Source organism: Sycon ciliatum, chromosome 1 (assembly GCF_964019385.1).
Source record: "Sycon ciliatum chromosome 1, ocSycCili1.1, whole genome shotgun sequence".
Classification (NCBI taxonomy): domain Eukaryota; kingdom Metazoa; phylum Porifera; class Calcarea; order Leucosolenida; family Sycettidae; genus Sycon; species Sycon ciliatum.
In genome coordinates this window covers 30,211,222-30,233,047 of record NC_088643.1, presented here as the reverse complement: position 1 = coordinate 30,233,047, position 21,826 = coordinate 30,211,222, and the positions used below count along the sequence as shown (strand labels likewise).

General features: G+C 47.1%; 2 protein-coding genes across 2 annotated transcripts; one reads left to right on the top strand and one right to left on the bottom strand.

Moving 5' to 3' along the window:
* Window positions 1–3,731: 3,731 nt before the first annotated feature.
* Window positions 3,732–6,498, bottom strand: LOC135822314 (RNA-binding protein 15-like). The gene has a single exon (XM_065335059.1). The coding sequence runs from the start codon at window positions 6,314–6,316 to the stop codon at window positions 4,262–4,264; it is 2,055 nt and encodes a 684-aa protein (XP_065191131.1). The 5' UTR covers window positions 6,317–6,498; the 3' UTR covers window positions 3,732–4,261.
* Window positions 6,499–12,774: 6,276 nt separating this feature from the next.
* Window positions 12,775–19,337, top strand: LOC135806934 (myosin regulatory light polypeptide 9-like). The gene is made up of 7 exons (XM_065321083.1): window positions 12,775–12,939; window positions 13,028–13,141; window positions 13,267–13,342; window positions 13,552–13,653; window positions 16,609–16,687; window positions 18,806–18,854; window positions 19,042–19,337. The coding sequence occupies exons 1-7, from the start codon at window positions 12,937–12,939 to the stop codon at window positions 19,141–19,143; spliced, it is 525 nt and encodes a 174-aa protein (XP_065177155.1). The 5' UTR covers window positions 12,775–12,936; the 3' UTR covers window positions 19,144–19,337.
* The last annotated feature ends 2,489 nt before the right edge of the window (window positions 19,338–21,826 follow it).

The window sequence follows — 21,826 nt, the reverse complement described above, 5'->3', positions numbered from 1 at the left end:
TGCCAGTGTGTTTGAACTTTGTAGAAGCCCATCTGCCAGCCCCAACTCCCCCCCCCCCCCTCCGGCAACAGTTTAAAATACATTGTGGTATATACATGTAGGTACATGTACACACACACACACACACACACACACACACACACACACACACACACAACAGAGGCATGTACCAGGGAGATGCCCTTTCCCAAAGATGCTCGCCACTTGTTCGCAATGTTTCATTGTTTTGGAAGAAATCGCAACTTTCGCAACTTTCTTCATTTTCGTGAACTACTTCGCAACTTTCCCGCAACCTTCAACTGAGTGGCCTAATGGCATGGGGGTAAAATGATCAAAAGTCACAGACTATAATTTATTTCTTGTGTGCCTTCAGACTCACTTCACTCCTTTTCAGAGAAACAATAGATCTACGGTAGTTGCATAATGTGCATTCCTTTTTTCGTGCACTGTCTGAGGTGATGGAGGATGCGTGCAGCAGGTTACTTGCACGATGTAAAGTAACAGTTCACAGTAGGAAAGTGTGTAGAGTTTGCTGTCGCTACCCTTCTGCCATTTCCGCTCCTTTTTTGGTTGTTTTTGGCATCATTGTAGGCACAAGAACTCTGTTGTTGCGATGGTAGCAACTTTAATATGAGCTTTTTCTGAAAATATGGATGCAATTTCAGCAACTTGCACGTCTGTTGGCACAGTTGTGAAAAGCATAAGTTGGGAAACATTATGGCATCTTAGGGAAAGGGCTACCACTAGTACCAGGGAGCACTACACATACATGCTGTTGGTTGACAGCACGTTACAAAGCGGAGGACCACTGTGTTCAGAAACAGTACCCCTTACAGCCATCCACAGTAACTAGTATGGGGCACTGTTTCCAAACACAGTGCGCCTCCGCCTTGTAACATGCTGTCAACCGACAACATGTTTTCAACAAAACAAGGTTTATCTAATACCGTACATGTACATGTACATGTGTGTGTACATGTACATGTACATGTACATGTACATGTGTGTGCAGGCCTCCCTGAAGTAGGTACAGGGTACATGTACATGTACATGCCTGTGTAGACATTCATGGTGGAGCAGACCATGAAAAAATGAAAAAAGAAAAGATCCCTGTACAGGCTATAGTGTAGTGTAGATGGTGTGACTGTCGGTGCACTAGTATCCGTATGCGGCTATGCCCTCCTCCTGCATACCCATGTCCGTGCACAAGCCAGTGTCTGCCAACACCGCTTGTCACCAGGGAGTAGTAAAACCGTGACTATTCCTTGCTTTATAACGGCTTTCAGTTGCTGGGATGATTGCCGCCTTTTGCAGGCAACCTGAACTCTGGAGTAGCAATGGCAATGGCACACGTTCGAATTGTTCTTTTCTTCCCGTGTGTAGAGAGTGCCCTGTGTAAATATACAGGTCAGGCTAAAATCAGCTTTAGCAGTAGACACAACTCTTCCTTGTTACCATAGTTACCGTGCTACGCTGGCTCTGTACTTTGGCATGCACCTTTACTCTACTAGTACGTACATACGGCTATGCATACAGTTATGCATAATTTCATTCATATTGTTACGCATCACCATGCATAAGGCCTCCATGCATACGGTGATGCATAAGGGCTCCATGCATACGGCGATGCATACATGTACATGTAAGTACATGGATAAGATTATGCATAACGATGCATATGGTTGTGTATCACCCATGGACACAGCTACACATAAAGCCATGCCCAAATTCACTAAAAGTAAAGCTATGTGGTCTTGTGAGTACAAGTACATGTAGGTAAGGCCTTGGGCATATACATGTACCGGTACATGCATGTACATTGTATACTGTAGTGTCGCGTATAAAAGCATGACCCGCGTAAAAGCATGACACGTGTAGAAGCATGACCCGTGTAGAAGCATGACTCGAATAGAAGCCGATTTTTTGAAGAGCGCCTTGACACAGAATCACGATTTGAATAGAAGCATACATGCAAGTGCATGTATGTGCACACTACATGCATGACAATGTGCACTGTACAGTGTAGACTGAAGATTTTGACGTAGAAGCATGTTTTAAATAGAAGCATAACTTGAATAGAAGCATGGTTTGAACCCCGGCTTATACGGCCGTAAGCACCTGCTTTTATACGCGACATTACGGTATGTACAGGTCTACCCCCGTTAGTACGACATTGGTTACAAGACAACCCTCATTAGTAGACAATGATCAAAAATCCCTAGACGTCTGGCCTGCGTTGCATATTGTTACAATTATACTGTCAGGGACCAGATCACAACAAAAAAAACTGGGGATTGTCTTCAATCTCCACAATCCTAGTAGCAGTAGGTCTACACCTGTACCGGGTCTACAGCGGAGTATAGGGCCGCTAGAGTGATCCCGGACACCAGCCAATCTATGTACAGTACTGGCGGGCGCCGAAGAACGGTGGTCAGGGTTCTAGCCTAGCCCATTCGTAATTTTCGTGAACACAGTAGTTTCGTTCTCATTCGATGGTACAGTCATACATGTACATTTGTGCAAAGTTATGTTTCTGTCTGAGTGCACATTATAGTGCACATTACGGTTTCCATTCTTATCTGCAAAGAATCCGGCCTAGACCGTTCTTCTTTAAAAAAAAAAAGGTGGAATTATAGCCTGCCCGTTCTTCAGCGCCCGGCAGTACTGTAGTAGCATGATGAACATGGACAGTTCTGCATAAAAACTGCACCGGAAACAGGAACCACTTGCGTTGTGCGACCAACGACCGACTTTTACTTTTAGTGTACCAAGTGTAAGCCATATCTGACCTGCATACAGCGACCAAAAGTGCTGGGCTTGACTGCAACGGGGTTGAAATGCGCTTAGAAGTGAGTGCATGCAGTGAACGGATATGGCGCGTGACAGTGCAGGGTGCGCTGCATGCAATGGAGTGAGGAATGTACACATAAACTCGTAGGTGCTTCGTCTGCACTGTATCCAACACCTGTCAATTTGAGTACCAGTATATGGAAGTACATGTATGTGCTTCGCCCGGCATGCCGCGAATGTATGGGACCTTTTCTGAAGACCACCTGGCTTTAACGACCGCTTTTGCTCGCACCGTGGGATGGTCGCCTAAACCTGGGTGTGCTGTATGTACTGTATGTACGTTGCTTCCATCGTTGAAATGTTGATGTACATGCACAGTGCAACTGAGTGTGTACATGCCTAAGCAATCTATACATCAAGTATCACCGGTACCTTCACTGAGGGCATGGCAGGGGTAAATGCAGTTGGATCCCTGGACGTACTATATACAATACCTTGATGCCGGCAGTATTTCTTTTCCCCCGGATACACATGTGACCAGTTTAGGCAGTGCAGTCAGGAGCAGTACAAAAAGTGCGTGTGTCTGCAATGCATGCATGTAGCTGTGTGGTGTAGACCAGGCTGAATAGTGGTGGTCAATTCTTCAGCCTTGCAAGCTGTTGAATGGTGCAATCCCAGCACAAGCTGCTATGGCTTGTGCTGCCCAGTACCATGTAGTGCTACAAAGCAGGAGTGATGGTGGATATGCGGGCATACTACTTGCTAGCACTGTACCCCATTGTGGTTACATGTATTACCGTTATTAGTGGATATGCAGGCATGCTACCTGCTAGCCCTGCACCCCATTGCGGTTATCAGTGGATATGCAGGCATGCTACTTGCTAGCAGAACCCCATTGCAGTTATCAGACCCAACCAGTCAGCCAGCAGGTTTCGTTCATGTCAAAATGCCCAAAACTTCAAGAAAAATACAAGCGCGGGAAACAGTCCGAGACTAACAAAACGTGAAAGACAGAATAGGAGATGGGACAAAGGACAAGCTGCGCTTTTACAAGATTGATCTCATAATTAAAATATAAAAGAAGGGCGTGTGGCACAAACGGCCAAAAAAGGCTGAGAATGAGATGGAAAGAAACAAAAAATGTAAGAGCATCGCAAATGTGCCCACAGCTACCCAGATCAACTGGAACAGAGGGACGAGGAAAAGAAGAAGCAAAGTGCACGGTCGTTCAACAGCAAGGCACTAAGCACACGACATGGCGACAGGACAAAAAGAAACAACAAGAGCATTGCCTGCACAGCACACAAGAACACCATACTATGTACAATTACAGTAACCGTCAAGCAAAACATTGTTACAAACTGCAAGCGAAATGGCCAGCAATCACCAGCAGAACGGACCACACCTAAGGAGAAGAAGAGACACTATAGAACAAGACCGCAATAGATATTTCATAAAGAATTTCATGTGGCTATTTGCCGACTATGACTATCACTAAATGCTCCTCGTCCTGGGTGGTATCTGACAACTCTGGCGCCGTTGTCACACTGGCGAGTTGTTCTTGAGAAAATTCACTGGGTGGGAACGCGTGAAGAACGCCACAGCCTGTCTCAGTACTGCTGCTGCTGTTGCCTGTACTTTGGTCTTGCATGTCAGTCTCAGCACGCTCTGTAGTTGACTCTGCAGAATCTTTGGCCGCGGGCGACAGCTGCGCAACACCAGCAGCTTGCTTCTGCTTCAAAAAGAGGACAAGATTGCGCAGTGGTTTCACCTGTAAGTCTCCATTCTTCTCTTCTTTTCCTTGGCTAGTTCTTTCACTGTTGGCTACAGTGGATTCGTCACTGTCTGCGGACACAGCAAGCAACACACAGTAGCCTTTGGGCCCGCTAGACGTCATTCTGCGACGCACTTCGTCTAATTTTTCTGCATCCAATCTTAGGCGCTGCGTTATCGAAACCAACTCCACATCACTAGTCAGGAAGTTTGAGGCAAGTGATGGATCACCAGACACAACAAACATCTTCATCGCAAAGGACATTTTGCGTAGCGCCAATGCCCCTGTCCAGAGAAGCTGTAAGCCAGAGGCAACCTCCAAGAGCGAGTGACTAACACTGGGTACAGCAGCAGCCGTCGCCACACGTTTCGCCTGGGAATCCTCATCACTGCTACTGGTCCTGCGCCGCCGACGCTTTTGATGACTGCTGCTGGCTGGCTGCTCACTACTATCCTCTGCCACCTGCTCACACACAGTTGTCTCAGATGCGGGCGCTGATTCACTACTGACGCTGCTATGCCGCTTACGGCGGTGGCTTTCTTTATCTTCACTTGGTGCAGTGCGTCCAGCATTAGACTCTCGGTCAACACTATCATCAAAATCTTGCACAGGGCCGCCAGTCCGACTCTCTGCAAAGCTAACCACTATGGAATGCTCCAGGTCTTTGCCGTCGGCTCGGTTCATTTCACGAGCCGCAGCACTGGCAGCGTCCACGCTGTCAAATGAAACCAACGCCATTGGATCTCCACTGCTGTACTCAATGTGATGAATTGTGCCAAACCGATCAAACTCCCGCTCCAACCAGTCCAAAGAACACCACGAACCCAGGCCACTGATATGGATGCGAGCAGATGGTGTACCGCGGCCATAGCCCAAGCGAATACGACTGGCTCCAATTAGGCTCTGCTGTAGTTCCAGTTTTGCCTCTTTTGCTGAAGCTATCTCAGCAAACCGCACAAAGGCAAATGTTCCACTCGCTCCATTGCGCGGGGCCTTGATGTCCACATCTTCCACGGCGCCGAACTTCCCAAACACTTCATGGAGTTTTTGATTCCTAGTACTACTGTCCAGATTACCAACAAACAGTGTACGAGTTGGTATAGAGTCGTCAGACATACTGCTCCGTCCCTCAGACCTAGATCGTGGGCCACTATCAGAACGATGATCCGGTCGGAAATTCGGATCCCTGATCTCACGCCGCATCTCAGCATGGCCAACAGGCCTGGTCATGCCAAACACCCTGGGTTCGCGCTGCACGTGAATGAGCATTGGTATGTTATACAGGCGCTGCTCGTTTTCCGAGCGGCGTGCGTTGCGTGATTCATCCAGGCTCCAGAAAGTCACGTATGCCTCCTTGGTCATACCACGACCGATATCCACCACATAAACACTGCAGTTGCCATGGCGCCGGAATATGTGTAGTAGATCTTGCTTCATGTCCTGGTCACGTATATCGCCACACAGATTTTCCACACGCAGTTGAAACATGGGTCTATTGCTGCCAAAGGGACGGGCCTGTGAGAAAGGCGCACCCATTGGACGCTCATCTCTGAAGCCACCGCCTGGACCACCTCTTGCATGGTAGTTCATCGGTCTACCGCGGGGTGGAGACCTGTTCCTGAACGAGTCGAAACGCCTAGGACCTGGCCCATTGTCGTCAAATCCAAATCTCCGCTGTGGCGAACGTGCCCTTCCGTCAAAATCACGCCTCGGTGGGCCACGGAACGAATTATTTGATCTCGATCTGTGCATAGTCCACGACACTCCACACCACCATTGCTATACAGATATCATTAGAGAGATGTCCGTGTTTTATTTACATTGGGTTGCCCAGTAAAGAGCCTGAACTGAAGACTGTGAAGTATTTGCCAGGAGCATTCAGTCTTCAGATTTTCATCAAAGACGAAAAGTACAACAACAACACATAACAGTCGCCCCTATCATTATCAAAGCATGCACATGCATGCAAACCAGCGCGCGGCATTTTTTCTTCCAGTGAAAAAATTATTCGATCGAGTGAAACAAAAAATGCACCGACCATAAAGTCGGTATTTTACGACTCCCTAGCCCTTCACTCTGCACGGACAGGCGCAGCGAAGGCACTGGGCACAAATTTGCTCGAAAAATCACCCAGAAATTCTCACAAAATTTCGCTTGAAATCCAGGTCTTTCTTCGCATCCATCCAACACAAAAAGATGCATTCTCAACTTGTGACATAAAGGAAACAAAAAAATATTCTTTTTCTGTTTTCTGGGTCTGGCAAGTTCAGATAGCTTTGCTGGTTTCAGCTTGTTTAGCAGAGAAACCACCTTCTTGTTTTCCTCATACCTTTCACTTTCAGCCTCCTCCTCATCCGCACTATCCACTCGACAAACGTCAGCAACCAGCCGATTATGCCCGCGAAATCACCGATTGTGCTCGTGTGATATTTGGACCCTAAAATGCTCGATTTATTGCCGGCATATTTGCCGGGTCCCTATTCACGGATCGATGGCGTCATACAACAGTCAAGAGTAGGCTTGTAGTACAATGTACAGTCAACTTCGCTAATAACGACTGCGGATATAACGACAATTCGGCAATAACGACAACATTTCCATGCCCAGATCTGCAGAGCAAAGTCCCATCAAACTATACTATATGATCCATATAATGAGACTTCGGGTACTGAGTATAAAGGACACTTCGCGAATAAGGACACTTTTCTGATGCCCCGCCGAGTGTCGTGAAGTTGACTGACTGTACATGTACATGATTATGACTCTTGATGGCGTGCATGCATGCAGATTGCAGTGCTTACTCCATGCACTGTGACGTCATCCCTAAACAAAATTTAATTTGTTTAAAGGGGAAGTTAAGGCAAAAATTAAAATTTCACCAGTTGTAGTCTTCGGGGTGCTGAGTCGAATGGTCTTGGTCCGAGGAAGCTGAACGCTCCCCTCCTACTTGAATCCCAATCGAACTCGCGCACTTCCACTGAAACTGGGTGACTGCGCCCTACTAGATGGGGATTTGTATGCAAAATGTCACTAAAAGCGCCATTTCGTTCTTATAAAAGCACGGATGACCGCGATTGGCCCATATGTTGTAGTCTTTTGGACACTGAGTCGACTGGTTTTGGTCCGAAAAGGCTGCGATGCAGCGTTCCTCCTTTATTCCCAATCGAACATAGTTGAACGTTACAAGCGGTCACATGCTCCTGGGTGCCCAAATCACCTGGTCACCACGCCAGCAGGCGACAACTTTCACACCAAGGTTCAACTCGAGTGACAGGACTGCACCCAAAAAAGGTCAAACAAGCTAGTAAGTTATACCCTGCAGGCACGGTGACCAGGTGACTGGCGTACGCAGGAGCACGTGACCGCTTGTTCAACCATGTTCGATTGGGAATAAAGGAGGAACGCTACATCGCAGCCTTTTCGGACCAAAACCAATCGACTCAGCGTCCAAAAGACTACAACATATGGGCCAATGGCGGTCATCCATGCTTTTATAAGAACGAAATGGCGCTTTTAGTGCCATTTTGCATACAAATCCCCATCTAGTAGGGCGCAGTCACCCAGTTTCGGTGGAAGTGCGCGAGTTCGATTGGGATTCAAGTAGGAAGGGAGCGTCTCAGCTTCCTCGGACCACGACCATTCGACTCAGCACCCCGAAGACTACAACTGGTGAAATTTTAATTTTTGCCTTAACTTCCCCTTGAACGCGCGACTGATGTGGCGCGGATATCCGGCCGGCCGGATCGATCGGATCCATATCCGGATATCCCCGCCCCGCCCACGCCATGCATGGGCATTACCGGTACATGGACCCATACTGGTATGGACTAGGCTATGGCGATGGCGCTGTAGTCCATACCATGTAGATCTACCAGTATCAGAATGCGTTCATTCTACTGTAATACCGTAAAAGAACATTGTATTGTCAGAATCATTACTTCCCGAATATAAGTCGACCTTCTGTGCGCCAGAAATTTCGCCAAAAGCTGGGGGTCGACTTACAAACAGAACTCGACTTACATACGGGCACCCTGTAAGAAGACCTTAGGGTCTGTTGGGAATGCCCAAGTAAAATAAAATATATATTAATATATACCGGAATCTGGCACAACAAATGAAGTGACTGGAGTGTCCGTACAGAAATGCACTACCGTACGAACCATGTGAACTTTCGTCCCGCAAGTGTCAAGTCACTTTGTCTTAACTGGCATGATATAATCTCTCCTCGCAGAGAATTCATCATTTTGTATGTGTGGGTGTCATGGAGCTATAACAACTTTTTTTCATGAAATTGACTCCTGGATTTGGGGTGGTCGACTTATATTCGAAGTCGACTTATATTCGGGAAATTACGGTAGTTGTATTTGTTGGCAGTCTTGCTATGATGATTGATGACGATGATGTAGATAATCAAGTGAGGCACAGAGGTGAGAGGGCTTGATGGCTGATCAAACTCAAAGCCCAAGGGACCAGCCCGAGGGCCGTAGGTCATTTCCACGCGAGTGGGTTTCCGAAGTGCTGTCAACATACACATTGGGTTACATTTCAAGTGTCTTCTCCAGAGCCGGGTAATCGACCCGGTTGGGCAGCGCTTGGACCCGGTTGAAAATATAGTACCGGGTCACCTGTGACCCGGTTGGTACTTTACACCAGGGAGTCGTGCTTTACGACTCCCTGCTCAGTTACACATTCGAACTTTGAAAGGACTGACTACATGGCTTGTATGTGTGACAGATCATGCAGAGGCGCGCGTTGAAGTGAAAGTAGTCAGTATCCAGCGAAGAGGCGAATTTCGGGAATCCACAGGCCCTGCTTCCAGGACTCTTGGAAAACAGGTCGTCCATGGTTTGTCTACGACATGGAGATGAAAAAGATGACCTGCTCCTGGTGCGCGACGCATTTGACTCGGCTGGTGAGACAGCGCCAGGTACATGTGTACCCGGCTCCGACCCGGTTGAAATGGTTGCGCCAGGTACACGTGTACCCGGCTGTCCTACAATCCTAGAGCAGACACAGATTTCATACAAAATCGATTATGGCTCAACCGATTTCAAGCGCACACAGTACAGCGTCAATCAGACTTTCATTATTTTCAAACACCAAGAGCCAGGAAAGCTCAGCTGCCAGACAGACTTCTGTTCGGAGTACTCCTCTCCCTCGCCTCGGCTTGGTTGAGCACTTTCTGGTCTGCCCTGGTATGAAGCTACGTGAGCCGTTATAAAAATGCTTTGTTCATTAGCTTACGTATCTAATATTGACAGAGTACAAGGTCAATATGGGAAATAAAAGCCTAGTAAAAGACCGAGGCGGAGCCGAGGTCTTTACGAGGTTTTTATTCCCTATACTGAACAAGCACGAAGTCAATATTAGATTTATCACGACAGTCGGTATTTTAAACGATAACCTCATGAATCCCGGTTTTATGATTGCACAACCGTTGCACCATCACCTACTCATACAGTGACCATGCTGCACTACTAGACTAGGCACCATTCAACTTCAATACTAAGACTAAGAGAGTGATAAACATGTACATATATTATTGCTTCATTGACCTGTACTAGTATTACAGGTTCGGCCAGTAGTTGCAACTCTGAGCTCCACTGAGGAGACCTAATAAGGTCGAAACAGTACAGCATGATTGAGTGACTGCATGTACTGTCGGGCGCCGAAGAACAGACCGCCGACGAATGGCCAGGCTAGAAATCAAATCTTCACCAGTTGTAGTCTTCGGGGTGCTGAGTGGAATGGTCTTGGTCCGAGGAAGCTGAAACGCTCCCTTCCTCCTTTATTCCCAATCGAACTTGCACACTTCCACCGAAACTGGGTGACTGCGCCCTACTAGATGGGGATGTGTATGCAAAAGTCACTAAAACTTAAAAGCTGAGTCGACTAGTTTTGGCCCGAAAAGGCGGCAATGCAGCGTTCGGCCTTTATTCCCAATCGAACATGGGTGAGTAAGCGGCCACGTGCTCATGCGTATACTAGTCACCTGGTCACCGTGCCTGCAGGCTACAACGTTTACAGCGTTCCTGTCCCTCGACTCGAGATGAACCTTTGAGTTGACCATTGGTGTGAAAGTTGTCGAAGGAGCCGTACAGCCAGGTCATGTCGTGGATCCGGTGACGGCTGTCTTTTGCCCTGCTGAGATCCAGCATTGCTTGTTTGCGGGGCGCACGGCGGATTCGTCCCCTGCCAGCCATGGACACCTCTGAATGTGAGGGTGGTGGCTGAAGCGGCTATCCGGTCCTGAGGCAGTTGTGTTCGGTGTCCAAGGCCGGTTTTTGACATGACTCTACTAAGTACATCATAGTTGTACATTTGGAATTACAATTGTTATTATTTACATTAGACTGTATTTACAGCCATTTATCTCCTTTCTTCCTGTTGTATAATCACTGTCCCGCGTGTATTTACCGCCATATTGCCAGGTGTTTGTTTACCACCATAATTATGATTCAAAGCCTCTCAATTACGACTCACAATTTGTTTGTCGCCTGCAGGCCCGGTGACCAGGCGACTGGTGTACACATGAGCATGTGACGGCTTACTCGGCGGGGTAATGCTCGCCCGTCTTCGATTGGGAATAAGGGCCGAACGCTGCATCGCAGCCTTTTCGGACCAAAACCAGTCAACTCAGCATTCGAAAGACTACAGTCAACTTCGCTAATAACAACTGCGGATATAACGACAATTCGCGAATAACGACAGAATTTTCATGCCCATGCGCCCAGAGCAAAGTCCCATCTCACTGTAATACATATAATGAGACTTCGGGTATAACGACACTTCGCGAATAAGGACACCTTTTTGATGCCCCGCCGAGTGTCGTTATAAGCGAAGTTGACTGTACAACATATGGGCCAATCGCGGTCATCCGTGCTTTTATAAGAGGGAAACGGCGCTTTTAGTGACATTTTGCATACAAATCCCCATCTACATTATAGTAGGGCGCAGTCACCCAGTTTCGGTGGAAGTGCGCGAGTTCGATTGGGAATAAAGGAGGAAGGCAGCGTCTCAGCTTCCTCGGACCAAGACCATTCGACTCAGCAACCCGAAGACTACAACTGGTGTTCGGTTACACAGGCCTGGCGGAACCGGTCCGGTTGGTCAGGCCATGGCCGGACCAACCTTTTGGCCACCAATGTGTGTCACTGCTGAGGAGGTCATGTGTATACCCTCCATATCCTACACAAACTGTATGAAAGACTAGCGTATGGCCGGACCAATCAAAACTGCTTCCGCCGGTCCTGCGGTAAAAAGAAGAACTGGCTAGGCTACAAAGAACCCTGACCCCCCAGTTCTTCGGCAACCGACAGTACTGTAGTCGTGTAAGAGAAGCTACAAATAACCACCAATCATTGCAGAAAGGTGGATGATGCTGGCACGTCGGCACCTCCACCACTATTTCCCCTCGGTTTTTACACTGCAACTGCTTCTACTCCGAGCCCTTAGCCGACTAAACAACAGATTGCTTATCGCAAACAGATAACCATTTGGCAAGGAGAACTGGTTCGAGGCACACGCCAAACATACCGGTAATAATCATCGGACAGTCACTTTTGCTATCATTTCGGTGCATCCGTCAAGATTGTTGGGCAAAACTTGATAAGCGCCAAGTCGCCTCGAGGATGGCCGGAATTACAATTCAGAGCCCCCTCTGTGACACCAAATCCGACATGCCCTGGAAAGATCAGATTGAAAAGATGCTTGGTTCGTTGGTGGGGAGTCTGGCCTCAAAACAAACTTTGACATGAGATACCTTCCACGATCCATCCACGGCCTAGCGCATGCACTGTACTGGGTGCAGGTTTCTGGCATGCAAGAATGAGTGCTCGGCAAAATTTGCTGCCAAAACACAAAAAGTCTTCCTTCCAGGTGTACAAGTACGGGATGCGTACGGAAAGAGTCTTCGTACAGTGCATTCGATGACCTCTGTTCCCAAAGCGTTCCCAGATCCAAAAACCAAGGGACGCACGAAGGACACCGTATCGCTACGGCGCTAACCCTGTCTTTTGGCCACACAGTTATGGTTCAGCCAAGGTCGGATTGGAGGTCTCCTGATCCTGACAGACCTGTAGCTAGCTGTGATCAAGTCACCTGGTCACGACTCACAGTCAACAGTGTGTTGCTACCGGCATGTATGCGGTGTATGTAGTGATCGACCTACGTGGCTTGAGAAGTTGAGAGCTCCATCCAGCCCAGCCAGGCCTTCGTCTTCAGTTCGGACTGAAACCACCAAAACTGCTTCCCCGTACAGTATTGCGCTTTGTTGTTGTGGGAGGTGGCAAGAATCTTTTTCGTTTCCCACTTTCACTGTCCTCTTTCATCCTCCTCTACCATACTCGCAGTTCCCCAACCCAACCTTCATCATGGTTAGAACCGAGCTGCGTGGGTTGTTATGCCATGATGCTGCTGATGTTGATTGGGATGATTTTCGCCCATGTTTGTTTTCAAAAACAGTCTGCTGCACGAAAGGCCGCCGGGGCGAAGAAAACTGTGAAGAAGAGGGCCGCAAGAGCCACTTCCAATGTCTTCGCCATGTTTGATCAGGCCCAGATCCAGGAATTCAAGGAGGTTAGTATTGTGCCTTGAAAGCAGGCATTGTCTTCAGCATGAGTTTTGCAACACCTGAGGCTCTCGTCGGCTGGTTGACCTCGCGTTTCACTTGTTTTGGCTTCGCTTTGAACTGTTCCCGGTAGGCTTTCACCATGATCGATCAGAACAGAGATGGTTTCGTCGACAAGAGTGACATCCAGGAAATGCTCGTGTCTCTGGGTGAGTAGAAATATTTTTAGCATTCACCGCGTCCACTACGGTATTCTTGTATTTCGACAAATGTGTTCGAAACGATCTTCAGTGCAATTGAACTTACCACCGAGTCGCCTATGCTACGCATGCGTTCGGATAACGCGAAATTCCTTCAAACTGTAGGACATGCGTCTACTAATGCCGCAACTCACCTTGTTCTTGCTGTGACCTTGCAGGCCAAGACCCTTCTGATGAGTACTTGGAGAACATGATGTCCGAAGCACATGGACAGATGAACTTCACCATGTTCTTGACCATCTTCGGAGAAAAGCTCAACGGTAAGAAGCACAGTCCCCACATGCTCGTTCCCACAGGACCTCACTGCTCATGCACGAAAGGACCAGTTCTGACTTCTGAGTAAATTGGTCTTAATAGTGAGAGTATGTTGCCATCCCATGTGTTACTCTACCAACCACGAACCACAACCAGTCAATCAGTTGCAAGGTCAATTCCTATACAGCCATGTATGGTACCAGTTATTTTTGTCTTTAAAGGGGAAGTTAAGGCAAAAATTAAAATTTCACCAGTTGTCTTCGGGGTGCTGAGTCAAATGGTCTTGGTCCGAGAAAGCTGAGACGCTCCCTTCCTACTTGAATCCCAATCGAACTCGCGCACTTCCACCGAAACTGGGTGACTGCGCCCTACTAGATGGGGATTTGTATGCAAAATGTCACTAAAAGCACCATTTCGTTCTTATCAGCAAAAGAAAGGATGACCGCGATTGGCCCATATGTTGTAGTCTTTTGGACGCTGAGTCGACTGGTTTTGGTCCGAAAAGGCTGCGATGCAGCATTCCTCCTTTATTCCCAATCGAACATGGTTGAACAAGCGGTCACGTGCTCCTGCGTACACCAGTCACCTGGTCACCGTGCCTGCAGGGTACAACTTTAGCTTGTTTGACCTTTTTTGGGTGCAGTCCTGTCACTCGAGTTGAACTCGAGTTGAACCTTGGTGTGAAAGTTGTCGCCTGCTGGCGTGGTGACCAGGTGATTTGGGCACCCAGGAGCACGTGACCACTTGTTCAACCATGTTCGATTGGGAATAAAGGAGGAACGCTGCATCGCAGCCTTTTTGGACCAAAACCAGTCGACTCAGCGTCCAAAAGACTACAACATATGGGCCAATCGTGGTCATCCGTGCTTTTATAAGAACGAAATGGCGCTTTTAGTGACATTTTGCATACAAATCCCCATCTAGTAGGGGGCAGTCACCCAGTTTCAGTGGAAGTGCGCGAGTTCGATTGGGATTCAAGTAGGAAGGGAGCGTCTCAGCTTTCTCGGACCAAGACCATTCGACTCAGCACCCCGAAGACTACAACTGGTGAAATTTTAATTTTTGCCTTAACTTCCCCTTTAAGCTGCGTACACAGCTGCACATTCTGCTGAAATTGTCCCAGCATAGGGAAATGATCAGGCTGAGCTCAAGTGCAGACTTCCAGTCCTGACAACCTAACGTAAAAGTCTGCAATTAAGTACCTGCCCAAAACGAGACAGCTTGGAAGCTCAGGGCCCTACGCTATGCTTTATTGCCTTGATGACCTAGGCAAAAAAAGCATAGAGATGTATCACCTGGGATTCGAACCCGCACAATCGCCCTACATGAATTACCCGATACACTTCGCATTCATACTCATTCTTCCAAGTTGCTGTACGTTATGATCTTGCATTTGAAAGCCCTATTTGAATATTGTGGCCAGCTGTCTTTGATGGTACGGTACGGGACAGATACGGGATAGCGCCAGACGGAGGTTCGTCCGCCACAAACAAACAAATAAATAAACACCAAATTAAAGCTGTGTGGACCCTGGCTAGCGCCAGACGTTACTGAAGTAACGTCTTCTGCATAGCTACGGGAATATATACCCCCGTCATCCTATTGACTCTGTCTGTTCCAGCATAGGGAAATGATCAGGCTGAGCTCAAGTGCAGACTTCCAGTGCTGCCAACCTAACGTAAAAGTCTGTAAATAAGTACCTGCCCAAGTAAAATACCCCCTTCATCCTATTGACTGACTGTTGAAGTCAAGCTCAGCCCAATAAAACATACTGCCCGAAATAAGTACCAGTGTGGTGTGCACATGCTGCACTTAGCATGTACATCTACATGAAAGATGACTTCTCTAACCAATCCAGTCACCGGCAAGCATTTGAGTGTCGAAAAACACAATGCACACGGCAGTACATTGGCAATATGCAAAACACGGAAAATCAGAAGTCGCAGTATGCAAAACAAACCCAGTTGGTTGGCAGCTCTGGGCTTCAGTGTTGGTATTGGGGTGTAGCACCAGCTGATCCAGCTGGTTGGTTAGACTCTGGCCGGGGGGGGGGGGGGGGGGGGGGGGGTGTTACTGCACTCATCCTTCTTGCCACACATCGAAGACAAAAAAACCCCGCTGTGGATTAGTTGCAGTTCAAAGTGTCATGCTTATGTAGCAATCATCAGTAGTGGAAATTGAACTAATGCAACTGTCACCAGTTGCCTGATGATTGCTATGAGCATGAAAGTCTGCCTTGCAACTACAGTGCTGCTCAATGGAATCCAGTCGCATCACTCAAGTACGCGCCTGGCGTTGCGCAGCCCTAGACCTGCGAACACTGGGCTGTGAAATGATGCAAGGCGCAGACTTGAATGGCGGGACTGGATTTCATTGAAGTCCATTGAGCAGCACTGTACACATAATCCACAGTGGTCTTTCGTCTTCTAAACTGTGCTTAGAAGATTTGAATGCGGTATTATCGCAGCCATTAACAGGATACTGTAAGAGTTGAATCGCTAACGATGCACAAAGTGTAACATTTTAACAGGAAACATCCATCGTTAGAAACATTACTCGCACGCTATTCCTTCTCTCCTCTGTACTAGAGAACTAGAAGGCAGGCGTGTGAAAGCAGGGTCGTTAAATTGTGTGCATATCGTTAAACTTTGAACTGGACACACTTCAACTCTTGCAGTACATGCAAGCTCAAGGGCTGTCGATCAGGTCCTAAGTATGTGTACCTGTTGCAAGCAGGTTCGCAGGCACTGGGACACAAGCACTGACAATTCTAAAACTAATATTTGTTGAGTGTCGAACAGATTTGTGTATTTGAGATTGGCAGTTTATGACTATTCATCATTTTGTTAGCAATCATACGGCTCAATGGAGCATTCCTAGGTGTTCGTAGCAAATTTTGAGCATTGGTCTTTTGTAGAATTGGTGTCAACGTGTCATTCGTATTCAATGTCACTGTTCAGGTACCGACCCCGAAGACGTCATCAGGAATGCTTTTGCATGCTTTGACGAGGGCGGCACCGGATTCATCCACGAGGACAGGTGAGAATACACGCTTGGTTTGTAATGGCTCTCCTCATTGGTTTGCAGCTGCTGATGGAATAATCCAGGGTACCCGACGCAGTGCTCCGACTTGAAAGTGCTGATGATGTATACAGGGACAACACATTATTGTTAGTATGGGAGGGGGGGGCAGGTACTGGAGACTCTTTATAATCCACAGCTGTTGTAGGTAATCTTGGCTGTCACATGACCCACTGCTTCACGTAACTACACTGCACGACTGCTTGAAAGTTGACATACCCGTAGCACGTACTCAGTTATTTACAGCACCGTTGTCTCCCCCACCCCCACCCGAATGGAGGTACTATTCCGCTGATACAAGTAATTCCAGTGGCCAGCAATACTCACATCCAAACTGTTGCTCATGGGGTGTTCATACTTAGTGTTGGCACTGCTTTTAAAAGACATCAGTGAGGTTGAAATGCTCATGTGAAGAGATGAGGTGAAGGCACCAATCATTGGCAATCGTTGCCGCTTGTTGAGAAAGTGTTGCAGTTTAACCCTTTCCGTGGTAGTGTGCGCTGTATGGTAAACAACTAATGATGTATATGTGCGTCATGAGAGGTGCGCAATATATCGCAGGGCATAGGGTGTACAAACTTTCGGAAGTCCATCATACATAGGTCAATCACGCCAATTGATACACCGTTGGAAAGGTCTTGAGCTCCACTTTCCAGGGATATATAAAAGTTCTTTGCGATAGGACAAAGATTGACGGAGCGGAGGTGGGGTGAGCATGACCATTTGGGTTAGTAACTTCGTGGTTTTTGTTTGTGCATGCCAGGAATTTTCCCTTTGGCAAGGCGCATGCGTGATATACACCAAAGGAAGCATGTGGATCTCAGTGTTGCAGCGCAGTTTGAATCGTGAAATCGGCTGAACTGGAGCAAGAAGCCGAAAAAGAATGTGCGGCTGAGTTGCTATGCCTTTCTGAGGCATGGTGAGGTAGTTTTGAGAGGATGTGGAAGTGGCACTGCCGAGCTTATTGAGCTAAGAGCTACCAGGATGGATTCGCTTGGTCCTGATCTTTCCAACAAGCCCAGGATGATGAAATCCATCAAGGTGAACTGAAATGAGAGAAAATTTCGTTCGGAGCTGTGCGTGAAACGACGCCCAGAGCGTCAGTCCGCAGGAAAGTCAGTTTGCTGGAGAGGGGGGGGGGGGGGGGGCAGTACGGAAAGGGTTGACTGTGGTGAGTGTAAGAAATGAGAACGTGTGACAAGGGATGGTTTTATTTGCCATGATGAGAGAGATATGGATAGTTCATGTTGGCTGCATTCACAACTATCTTGGTCTTGGTCAGATGAGCGCTGTACAAGCAGAAAATTTCGTCGGTCAACAATTTCGTCCAACTCCAAGAAAGGGAGTTCGTCCGGTTGCAAATCTTGTCCATGGATCATAAGAGTGTATTGAAAAGCTGGACAAATCGGCATTAGGCCAAGTAAAAAATATCCTAGTTTATCGTCCCCGCCCGCCCCATTTTTCGAGGCCGCCCGGAATTTATTTTTATTTTTTAAATCTAGAATTTTGGTGGTCTGTGTGAACCAAACAGTATTGGGGTTTGTGTCTTATGAGTGGAGTGACAATCTGTCGATCCAAAGATTTTGCATGTAATTGTTTATGTACATATAACTGTTATAGCATTGTGTATTCCATACACTACCACTATTCTGTTGCAGATTGTTGCACATGATGTGTCATTGTTTACCAAGAACTATACTAGTCTGTAGCACATCAAAAAATAAAAAATAAAAATAAAATCCGCCCTCCCTCCCCGATTTTTGTGAAAAAAAGGACGATAAACTGGGATTTTATTTTACTTGGCCTTAGTCCGGCATTTAACTTAGTCCAAAAGCTCCTTGGACGAAATTAAATTCCAGACGAATATTTCTGCTTATACAGTACGATAGAACCTGAGAAATGCGGACATTCAGGGGCTGTCCTTATTTAGAAGGTATCCTCAATAACATGTACCAGGTGTTCTTTATTGTGTCTTGTAGACATATGCAGCACCTTCATGGACTGGTGAGAATGGTGCACGTATAGAAAGTTCATTGTGTTCATTGTGTTCTCTCTCTTTCTTGGGCACTATTTCAGATTGAAGGAGCTTCTCATGACTATGGGAGATCGTTTCACGGAAGATGAGGTGAGTGCTTAGGGCTTGTTTGTTTTCCTTGCTGTATTCTTGCAAGTACTTGTACATGTGTACGGATTGCTCTGCTGTCACTTGCCCCTATTCAATATCGTTTTCTTATGTTGCTATTACTCTACCTTGGTGCAATGGTGTTGGAATTCTCATGGCATGTTGACTATTGTGTGTGCCTCTCCCACAGGTCGACGACATGTTCCGCAGTGCCCCCATCGACAGCAGTGGTAACTTTGACTACGTTGCCTTCACCAGAGTGCTGAAGCATGGTCGCAAGGACGATGAATAGAGCACCAGTTGCAACTCTATTTTTTGCATTTACAGTTCATTTTCACAGATATTCAGATATTACAGATATTAGGGCTTTATATACCACATAAATCAAACCATGTGACAAGTACTCCCGCTTGTTCCGTTCACATACTAGTCATGTGAGTCAGTGTACAGCCTAAGTCGTAAAAAAATATAAAATATTGAAATAGAGCAGTTCTGCCTGTAAAGGCCTTGTTGTTGAATGTGTCGAATATCTCTGGCAGCCTTTGACTGAAACTCTCTCCCGCTCCAAACTGACACACAGTCAATTCTAAATTACTGCTGAGTACACTTAGACTCAGTAAGGGGTACGGTCCACAATAATCAATCTTTTTGAGAGAGAAAGATGTTGGTTCGTTCGGGAGGAAGGGTGTTAGGCTGCTGTTTGTCTCGACTTGGTGAAAAACCCTATCAATCTCAAGATATGGGCGGGTGTTCGAATTGTCACTCCTTGAATTTTTGAGGAGTTTTGTTTTCTGAAGAGGTGGCGTATTGGCCTCTTCAGATAGTTTCCTCGAAACTCTGCAACCTCATTCAACGGGAGAGGTGGATTAGAAGAGGTTGGAATATTCCCACAAACTGGCTTTTGTATGTATTTCCTGACGATTTACCTACGACAAATTTGCACATACAGTAAGGGCCGATTCCCACTACGGTACCATGAGTGCCGTGAGTACCCACGGTGATTTGCTCACGTGAGGGGCAGTTTTGGCGCGAGTTCATTCCGTGGTTCCTGCCGTACCGTGCCATGGACATTCCGGTGCCTCGGGCCTCTGGGGGGTGGAAATGGCATGCCGTGGTATTCCGCGAGGTCGAATGCAGTGAGTAGTAGGTATTTTACTACTCCCTGAAAGGAAGTTTTTTCTTGGTTTTTGGCTTTTCGATTGGTTGATTCTTGAGCTTTCTCCAGTCATCTCCCGGGCCCCCGCTATTTTCCCTCAGGACCAAAGTCAGAAATTGATAAAAAAAATGGTGATCCGGCCTGCCGACGGAATGACTGTGCGCAGGTGTAAATCACTCTCTGCTTCAAGCTCGTACCGTTGGGTACACGTGACCTACCCAAATCGTCGGCACGGCACTCACGGTACCGTAGTGGGAATCGGCCCTAAGGGCGCGTTCAGACTACCGTGAACCCCGTCAAACCGTGAATGCCGATAAACCGTGAAGGACATTCACACTACCGATAACAAACTAACGTGACCGTGAAGTTTTCAGCTCTCACCGCGGCACTGACAAGGGATTTTCCCTTTTTTTCGCAGCGCGCATGCAGCCTGAGCACTTTTTTACTGCCGGTAAAAGTTTACTGCCGCATCAGCCGCGGCAGTAAAACTTTCCCACCGGTAACGTGCCAGTAACGTCACGTGATCAAATCACCTTGGCGACTTTCCCTATCGGTCACTTTTTATCGGTAGTCTGAACGCGCCCTAAGGGAAGTCCATTATAATGTGGGAGGCACGCTTGGAAAATTTCATTGCTACGCCAATTCCAAAGGAAATGGTGAGGCTGGCAACAACCGTTCTATAGGGATACTTCTAAGATGTTTCTCGAAAAGGTGATGAGGATAATTCGAGGGGCGTTCGAATTGTCACTCTGACTTCTAGAGGAGTTTCGTTTTCTGAAGAGGTGGCTTTATTGGCCTCTTCAGAAAACACAAAAGTCTCCTCGATACTCCACAACTTCATCCAGTTGGAGAGTTGGATTACTTTATAAGAGCTTGGATTATTCCCGCGAAACTATCTGTTTTACGCATTTCCCGTCGTAGATTTGCCTATAATGTCTGTCCCCGTGAATTCCGCGGATTGCAGAATTTCCGCAGAATTCAGAAAATCCCGCGGAATATTGCAGAAAAGAGAGAAAACTGCTTTTTCTGGAGACTTTCGATGTATTTTCACAGCCAAACCAACCTGCTTGTGACTTTCAAAATCAACTTGCAGTGTATTTTTGAGCTTTTAATTTTTTCGACCAGGATTTCGCATAATTTTTGGCCAGAATTTATAGGGGCAACAAACTTCCGTGGGGTTGCAGAAATTCGATCTGTTTTTACGCTCATTATCCTTGCAGAATAAAGAAGGATTTGCAGAGGTAGCGCAGAATTTACTGTTTTCAGCTGCAGAATTCTGCACGGAATTTCTGATATTCTACCGCGGAATTCACGGGGGACAGGCTATTACAAAACTTGCACATGCGGTAAAGGAAGCCCATCATCACGTGGGAAGCACCTGACCCCCATGAATTCCCTGGCAGAATTCTGCGGCTGAAAAAAGTAAATTCTGCAAATCATTCTACCAGTATAATTCTGCGTCGATAAAAAAAGGAAAAATAAATAACTTATCGTGTCCATTCCCGAAGGGAACTCACGACGGCTGCTAACACCCGGTAAACCCTAGCGGCAGATGCAGCGCCTAACGGTGGGGGTGAGTGGATAAGTCTCACAACCACTGGCACAAGTGCCGAGAACGACCCCATTACTGGCATTAGATGCATCCATGTACCCCTTGTGCCTGGCCACAAGTTCCCAGTTGACTGTGGGTCGATTCTGCCAGGAAAATGAGAGGTGAAACAGATCGAATTTCCGCAACCCCACCGAATGTTATTGTCCCTTTAAATTTCTAACGATTTAAAAAAAGGACCAAGAAACTACAAGTTACGCTACAATGTCC